This window comes from Nicotiana tabacum, chromosome 8, assembly GCF_000715075.1.
Source record: "Nicotiana tabacum cultivar K326 chromosome 8, ASM71507v2, whole genome shotgun sequence".
In the NCBI taxonomy this organism is placed as follows: Eukaryota; Viridiplantae; Streptophyta; class Magnoliopsida; order Solanales; family Solanaceae; genus Nicotiana; species Nicotiana tabacum.
Window position 1 is genome coordinate 6198388 of NC_134087.1, and position 9648 is coordinate 6208035.

General features: G+C 35.7%; 1 protein-coding gene across 1 annotated transcript; it reads left to right on the plus strand.

Annotated features, from left to right (window-relative positions):
• The first annotated feature begins 924 nt into the window (after window positions 1–924).
• Window positions 925–7862, plus strand: LOC107802151 (acid phosphatase 1-like). Its single transcript, XM_075220183.1, has 4 exons — window positions 925–1345; window positions 2396–2490; window positions 3017–3101; window positions 7459–7862. The coding sequence occupies exons 1-4, from the start codon at window positions 1136–1138 to the stop codon at window positions 7654–7656; spliced, it is 588 nt and encodes a 195-aa protein (XP_075076284.1). The 5' UTR covers window positions 925–1135; the 3' UTR covers window positions 7657–7862.
• The last annotated feature ends 1786 nt before the right edge of the window (window positions 7863–9648 follow it).

The following is a 9648-nucleotide window of genomic DNA, read 5'->3' on the forward strand; positions in this document are numbered from 1 at the left end:
TAAAACCAATGTATTCAGATTGTATTTCATGTCTTTACAATTAACCCATTCTTTCCCTTTTATAGCTATCTTGGAAATATGCGTTTTGCCTTTGTTATAATAAGGCCATTATAGACAATTAAAGACATTAAATGATATGTTACATAATCATTGTATTTTAATATAGATTCTCTAACGTTTTTAGTATTTAATGCTCATTAAATACTGTATCTGTACTCTCTTGTGCTGTTAGATTCATTCTCCTTAATTCTTGGACTTAAATAGGTATGGGCGTTGAATCTTTTGAGTATCCGCTCGTGCCTCCTCTTATGCCTTTGCTCGTATCTGTTGCAACTCGTGCCTCTTTGCCAATCATAACTCTTTGACCAGTCTACGTGTCATGACACATCATCTTCCAATCACTTTAATATGTAAACTCAATTTTTCTCAATACATCAACCACTTACCGACGAACTTGCGTCGGTAACTTGCGTCGGTAAACATGTAGTTTTTAGTAGTGATGTGACTGAGTTCAATAGCTAGATGGGTCAATGACCAGCCCAAGGTCATTGAAATGATGAATGTAACTTGAATACAACAGAATGAACACGGAGAAGTAACACATCTACCCAATCAATATGGATCAAGGGCATTTGATACACAAAAACAAATGCTAATAAGCATAAACACAATCAAGAATAATAAAGTTTGTTGATTCTCCTTATCCTCCTTGTCCTTCCTCTATCTTTTAGACTTTGTGGTTTATACTTTTAGTACGATTAGTGACAGGTGATCACCTGAGAAATCATTATTCAAGTCGTGAAACACGTGATGTCGCGATCACCTGATTGATTTCATTGCTTGAGTTATGCTTCGCGAGTTGAAAATCTTATTATTTAAACCACCGTATACCGGCTTTGTCTAAACATCTTCCATCAACTTGTTAAAACCACAATATGAAGTCTATCACTTTGTTTTTCTTTCTTTCAACTATAGTAGCTGTGACAGTGGCCTCTACTTCCAATAATGTAGAGGTCATAAACCAAGTGGTTGAAATCCATCGTCTAAGGCCACAGACTGGCGCTGCTGGTTATCCCGTCCCGCAATTGGAAGTTGGCGTCTAGGGGTGGAGACTAACAAACTTAGGGATTGGAAAATGGTGCCAGGTGCTTGTGAAAATTATGTAGGTTACTACATGGTCGGCCAACATTATCGTCATGACTGCGAGGCCGTAGCCGATGCTGCTATTAAGTACGCCACAGGCCTCAAACTTGGCGGCGATGGCAAGGATGTTTGGGTCTTTGATATTGACGAGACTACTCTCTCCAATCTTCCTTACTATGCTCGATCAGACGTTGCCTTTGTGTAAAAAAAACACACAATTAAATGGGTTTTAATCTATATTTTTAATTGAACTTTTATACTCTGAAAGTGTAAACTTATGTGACCTAAAAGATAATTACATGTAACTATCTATGATAAGTGAAATTAGTAATCTTGAAAATACGACAAGTTACTTATTTCAACAGGTTAAATTTACTCTAATAGTGTAAAAAAATGCTTTACACTGTTAGATGTCGTTTGGTTTGAGGTATAAGAAGGTATAAAGGTGGTATAATAATTTAATACCACCTTAATACTCTGTTTGGTTGGCAAATCAGGTATAAGTTATCCCGGTGTTAATCTTAACACTGAGATAACTTATACCTTATAGAAAGTGGGATAATTAGCACCAGTATAACTTATACCTTCTTCTTAGAAATTATGCAATTGTCATTCTTAATACAACATATCAAACAATGAATAAACAATAATCTCAGCATAACTAATCACAACATAACTTATCTCAATATAACTTATACCGCTATAAATCGTATTCCAACAAAACTGTGGGGTCCATACCTCACCTACTAAATAAAGAAAAATGTGGAGAAGACAAAATAGGCAGCTGGAAAATTTGCAAAAGTTTGGGCGGCTGGACTTTGCAAATTATTGAACCAATCAGATTGGTTGGGTAGGTAAAAATTGTGCCTATAAAAGGAGCTATCCGTTCCTCATTGAAGACACACCAAAATAAAGAGAGAAGCAACATATAGTTAGTGAGGGTAATCCACAGATTATTGTCTGTGAGATAATTAGTGAGTGGTAGTAATATTGTAGTGAAGTGTGTTAAAGAAAGAGTGTTATTTCTTTCAAAGTTGTAGTAGTTTCTTGACATTACTAAGTTGCAATATTATAGTGATAATATTGCTCCACTCGGGTACTGTATTTTACCCCGCTAAAATATTTGGTGTCATTGTTACTCTCTTGTATTATTATTATTTGTTATGGATATTATTCCTGGGCGGGATTATTTATTTTATCCCAACAACGTGGTATCAGAGCCATGACAAATAATGGTCTGCTATCTTTTCAGTACTCCCGTCTCACAAAAGATAATTACGAGAAATGGTGTCTACGTATGAAAGTCATCCTTGGCTCTCAGGATGTATGGGAAATCGTAGATAGAAGGTATGCAAAACCCGATAATGAGGAAGCTCTTCCTCAAAATGAAAAAGAGGTCTTGGCAAAGACAAGGAAGAAGGATCAACAAGCCCTCACGCTCATCCACCAATGTTTGGATGATGCCATGTTTGAGAAGGTGGCAGATGCTATCACCTCAAAAGAAGCTTGAGGAATTTTACAAAATTCTCTTCAAGGAGTTGACAAAGTGAAAAAGGTAAAACTTCAAACTCTAAGGGCTGATTTTGAAGCTTTAGAAATGAAAGAATCCGAATGCATCTCGGATTATTTTTCAAAAGTAAAGGCTGTTGTAAATCAACTAAGAAGATACGGGGAGGACATAGAAGATGTCCGTGTGGTAGAAAAGATCCTTCGCACTTTAACACCTAAATTTGATTTTGTGGTATGTGCTATTGAGGAGTCTAAAGATTTAGACTCTATAATGGTAGAGCAATTGGAAGGTTCTTTACAAGCCCACGAAGAAAAGATCAAAAGGAGACAAGAAGTGCCATTGGAACAACTTCTTAAAACTCAGGCATCCTTCAAAGATTATGGAGGTGAAACAAGCTATCGAGGAAACGGACGAGGAAGAGGCCGATGAGGTCATGGAAGAGGAAGAAGTAATGGTAACAACTTCAACAATGAAGTTAAAATCCACCAAACATTCAGAGGTCGTGGTCGTGGACAAAGAGGAGGAAGAGGACATGGATACTACCGTGAAAATAATGGACAAAGGTATGACAAATCAAAAATTGAATGTTATAATTGTCATAAATTTAGTCATTACTCTTGGGAATGCCGTAGCAATGTTGAAGAAAAGGCTAACCTTGTTGACGACAAGAAAGAAGAAAATGAGTCAACGTTATTGATGGCACTCAAGGAAGAAGACAGAAATGATTGCAACTCGTGGTATTTGGACAATGGAGCAAGCAATCATATGTGTGGATACAAAGAGAAGTTTGTGGAGATCAATAAAAAAGTGAGAGGTAATGTGTCCTTTGGAGATACTTCAAAGGTTCAAATCGAAGGGATATGTACGATTCTGATCTCCTGTAAATATGGTAGTCACAAGTTAATCAAGATGTTTATTATGTGCCAAAATTAAAAAGTAATATTTTAAGTTTGGGCCAACTTCTTGAAAAGAAATATGACATCCACATGAAAAATATGCATCTTTGGCTTAGAGATTCAAGTGGAATTGTAATTGCTAAAGTGCATATGGCAAAGAATAGATTGTTTTCTCTTAATCTTAAAACAATTAATGCAAAGTGTTTGAAGGATAATGTGCAAGATGAATCATGGTGTTGGCACATGCGATTTGGGCACTTAAATTTTGAAGCGCTCAAATCAATGGGAGAAAAGAACATGGTACATGGGATACCATCAATCAACCATCCAAATCAATTGTGTGAAGCTTGTCTTCTTGGGAAACATGCAAGGAGGAGTTTTCTAAAGGAGGCCATGTCAAGATCAACCAAGCCGCTCCAGCTTGTCTACACTGATGTGTGTGGACCAATCAATCCACCTTCTTTTGGTAAAAGAAAATAATTTCTGCTTTTCATTGATGACTTTAGTAGAAAGACTTGGGTTTATTTCTTGAACCAAAAATCTGAAGCTTTTGCTGCTTTTAAAATTTTCAAAGTACTTGTAGAGAAAGAAAGTGGCCATGAAATTAAAGCTCTAAGGTCCGATAGAGGAGGGGAATTCACCTCAAACGAATTTAATGACTTTTGTCAACTTCATGGAATTCATCGCCCTCTAACGGTACCTTATTCACCTCAACAAAATGGTGTTGCAAAGAGAAAGAATCGAACGATTCTTAATATGGCTAGATGTATGTTGAAAGCTAAAAGTATGCCTAAGGAATTTTGGGCCGAAGCTGTTTCTTGTGCAGTTTATTTGAATAACAGGTCTCCAACAAGAAATGTTAGAGATCAAACCCCTCAAGAAGCATGGAGTGGAAGAAAGCCAAGTGTCAAGCACTTAAGAATCTTTGGGAGCATAGCCTATGCTCATGTGCCACATCAAGGGAGAGCGAAGCTTGACGATCGAAGTGTCAAGCATGTATTTGTTGGCTATGATATGAGTTCAAAAGGCTACAAGCTATACAACCCAAACAGCGGCAAGATGGTGGTAAGTCGTGATGTTGAATTTGATGAAAAATTGGCATGGAATTGGTAAGCTGAGGAAGAAACTTCATATGATTTTTTTCCATACTTTGGTGATGAAGAAGAACCAGAGACCATGAAACCTGTGCAGGACACAACTCCACCTCCTTCTCCAACAAATGTTGCATCTCCCTCTTCTCAAGAAGGTTCAAATGAACAGTCGCAAAGGATAAGGAGCATTCAAGAGCTCTATAATGACACAGAAGAAGTTACTAATTTTGATTTTTTATGTTGTCTCTTTGCTGACAGTGAACTAATGAACTTTGATGAAGTTTTTACAAACAAAAGGTGGAGACAAGCCATGGAGGAGGAGATTGAGTCAATAGAGAAGAACAACACTTGGGAGTTAACAACTCTTCCCAAGAGTCATCGAGCAATTGGAGTGAAATGGGTATACAAGACAAAGATGAATGCTGATGGAGATGTAGAGAGATATAAGGCATGACTTGTGGCTAAAGGGTACAAGCAAAAGCAAGGCATTGACTACGAAGAAGTCTATGCACCTGTTGCCCACATGGAAACGATTCGTTTGCTGATCTCTTTGGTGGCGCAAATGAAGTGGAAGATTCATCAACTAGATGTCAAGTCAGCCTTCTTATGGCTATCTTGAAGAAGAAGTCTATGTTGAACAACCATTGGGCTTCGTGGTCAAAAACCATGAAGATAAAGTGTGCGGTTGAAGAAAGCTTTATATGGATTAAAGCAAGCCCCACGAACATGGAATAGCTACATCGACAAGTATTTTCAAGAAAATAGGTTTACTCGTTGTCTCCATGAATATGCTCTTTACCTTAAAGTTCATACTAATGGAGATATCTTACTTGTTTGTCTTTATGTTGATGATCTTATTTTCACGGGTAATAACCCAAGTTTGTTTGAAGCTTTTAAGAAAGATATATCCCATGAGTTCGAGATGACAGACGTAGGGCCCATGTCATATTACCAGAGCATAGAAGTGAAGCAGATGGAGGATGGAATTTTTATCTCTCAAGAAAGCTATACAAAGGAGATATTGAAGAAGTTCAACATGCTCGATTGCAACCCCGTGAACACGCCGATGGAAAGTGGGACAAAATTGTCCAAGTTTGATGTGGGAGAAAAAGTGGATCCCACATTCTTCAAAAGTCTTGTGGGAAGTTTGAGGTACTTGACTTGTACCAGACCAGATATACTTTTTGCAGTTGGAGTAGTAAGTCGCTTCATGGAGGCTCCTACCTCTACTCACTTGAAGGTCACTAGAAGAATTCTTCGTTACCTAAAAGGTACGATCGATTTTGGGTTATTTTATTCTTCTTCTAATGATTTCAACCTTGTGGAATTTTGTGATAGTGATTATGCGGGAGATATTGATGATAGAAAAAGTACAACTGGTTTTGTATTTTTCTTGGGTGATTCTGTTATTTCTTGGAGTTCAAAGAAACAGTCCATTGTTACTCTCTCGACTTGTGAAGCCGAATATATAGCAGCAACATCATGTACCTATCATGCTATTTGGCTAAGGAGATTATTAAAGGAGCTCAATTTGCCACAAATGGAAGCTACAGAGATTTGTATTGATAACAAATCTGCACAAGCACTTGCCAAGAATCCGGTGTATCACGATCGAAGCAAGCATATAGATACAATGTATCACTTCATCAGAAAGTGCGTTGCCAAGAAGGAAGTCGAGCTCAAATATGTGAAGTCCCATGATCAAGTTGCAGACATTTTTACAAAGCCTCACAAGTTTGAAGATTTTCAAAGATTGAGAACAAGACTTGGACTGAAGAAGAAAAATCAAAATTAAGGGAGAGATTTGTGGGGTCCATACCTCACCTACTAAATAAAGAAAAATGTGGAGAAGACAAAATAGGCAGCTGAAAAATTTGCAAAAGTTTGGGCGGCTGGACTTTGCAAATTATTGAACCAATCAGATTGGTTGGGTAGGTAAAAATTGTGCCTATAAAAGGAGCTATCCATTCCTCATTGAAGACTCACCAAAATAAAGAGAGAAGCAACATATAGTTAGTGAGAGTAATCCACAGATTATTGTCTGTGAGATAATTAGTGAGTTATAGTAATATTGTAGTGAAGTGTGTTAAATAAAGAGTGTTATTTCTTTCAAAGTTGTAGTAGTTTCTTGACACTACTAAGTTGCAATATTATAGTGATAATATTGCTCCACTCGGGTATTGTATTTTACCCCGCTAAAATATTTGGTGTCATTGTTACTCTCTTGTGTTATTATTATTTGCTGTGGATATTATTCCTGGGCGGGATTATTTATTTTATCCCAACAACGTGGTATCAGAGCCATGGCAAATAATGGTCCGCTATCTTTTCAGTACCCCCGTCTGACAAAAGATAATTATGAGAAATTGTGTCTACGTATGAAAGCCATCCTTGGCTCTCAGGATGTATGGGAAATCATAGACAGAGGGTATGCAAAACCCGATAATGAGGAAGCTCTGCCCCAAAATGAAAAAGAAGTCTTGGCAAAGACAAGGAAGAAGGATTAACAAGCCCTCACGCTCATCCACCAATGTTTGGATGATGCCATGTTTGAGAAGGTGGCAGATGCTACCACCTCAAAGGAAGCTTGGGAGATTTTACAAAATTCTCTTCAAGGAGTTGACAAGGTGAAAAAGGTAAAACTTCAAACTCTAAGGGCTGATTTTGAAGTTTTAAAAATGAAAGAATCCGAATGCATCTCGGATTATTTTTCAAAAGTGAAGGCTGTTGTAAATCAACTAAGAATATACGGGGAGGACATAGAAGATGTCCGTATAAAGATTGAAATAATTAGTAGTATTTGTTTTGGGAATGATTGATGATGAATGCAGGGGGAAAAAATGATTCACCAAAATCAGTAGTGTTCAAATCAAGCAAGAGAACAGAGTTGGTGAAAGCTGGATATAGAATTGATGGCAACATTGGAGACCAATGGAGTGATTTGATAGGAGACAACGTGGGTTCTCGTACTTTCAAAGTCCCTATCCTATGTATTATTCCATTCGTTCCGTATTAAATGAGATAGTTTGACTCGACATGAAGTTTAAGGGAAAAAAAAGAAGATTTTAGGAACTTGTGGTCTTAAAAGTTTAAGGGGTAAAACGTTTGTGGGGTCATATCATTTGTGTGACTATAAAAGCTTTTCATTAAGGGTAAATGAGTAAAATAAAAGAGTTTAAAGTTGAATTATTTCCAAATTTAGAAATGTATCATTTATTTTGAACAGACTAAAAAGGAAAGTACTTTTAAAGTCCCTGATCCTATGTACTACATTGGTTAACTGAGATCGCTGTCTTTCTTCTTTAAGCACTTAATAATAGGAGTAATTAATAACAAAAGCAGTGGCTTTCTGTGTTATGACATGTGAGACGCTAAGCTCACTATTCCAGTATCAATGTGATGAAACGTCATTTACTTTTCCCTCCTTTTACTAGTATTATATATACTCCATCTGTAGTTTAAATTTATGTGAAACTTATTTGACTAAACACTTAATTGAAGAAAAAAGAGAAATACTTTTGAACTTGTGGTATAAAATGAGGCATAAATACTTTATATCTATAAAGATAAATTATTTTCAAATAAAAAAAGTGATATTTTTTTACACAAAATAAAAAAGAAATAGGTTCTGAAATATATGAATCTTTTTTGCTTTTTTGTCACATGAAAATTATTTCACTACAAGAAATAGGGGATACGACAACATTATATAAATGTCGTATTATGGTGCTTAAATGTCATAAATTTAATTGCCGAACATTTAATATATATATATATATATATATATATATATATATATATAAACAAAATATAATTGAGTAGTTGTACTTGGTACAAATTTGAACAATTTAAAAGATGCCAACATACAATTGCACTAAGATCGCTCATAACTCAAACTAATTCCTTTAACTTGTACAATAAATACAGCGACAACGTGGATCCATCTTTTCACAACTCAAGCATTCCCTTGCCAGTAATTGAACTGACATCCTTCAAAAGCTGCATAAAAATTTCACATAAGAAAGAATTATAACAATATAAGAAAGGAAAAAAGTAAAAGTGCCCTGTATATTTTTTTTCAACTCCATTATTTCTAGTCTTATGGATTGTAACAAGCAAGAATTATTATAATAATGGTACTTCGATAGATTAAGGAATTCAAAGCTAAGAACTTTACCAGGAACATGACAAACTATTGCAACTCAGTTCTGTGTAAGCTATTGCATCATCTGGTGCAAAAATGGAGGACATCAGTTAGAAGAAATTGCCCAAAGCAACAAAGATCTCATAAAACTTCTACTAAACATAGGATAAGTGATCATCATCGCAAACCTAAATCTAAACCTAAACATGAGGAAGAAAAAGTGTCACAATCTCAAAAGAATGATAACTTGTCTTATACTTTTCCGCAACTCATTTAAAATCCAAAATTAAATAAGTAACGCATGTCATGGCTACATTACCACTTATCAATGTCAAGAATGTTAGCATCCATCTTAATTCTTACGGTGACATAAAATGTATGAAGAAGAGATAAAACAGAGCAATGCTTTTGTAATATCATAACTATAGTCGATGAAGATCCTTAATAACACCAAAAGCAACTTAAGAGGAAAGAGGGAAGATTTGATTAACTATTAGCTTACTTTCAGAAGCAGTAAAAATTGAAATAGCCGCACGAACACTAGCTTCAACAACACCAATCTGTAATAAAACAACTACAACAATATATACCAAAATACATGCATCTAAACCCTAGAATACACACCACATAATTGACCCAACGACATAGCCTATCATTCTAAACATCAAATATTCAACAACAGAAGTAATTAAAAAGAAAAGGAACGACAAAAAAATATATAAAAACCCAAATAATTAAATGAATTATTTAATAATATTCAGATAAGATTGATTGATTTTGAAGAAACATATATATAACAATAACAACAAAAGTTGTCGAAACCAGAATCGTCGTGGTGGGCGAAAAAGATATAGACATAAAAAT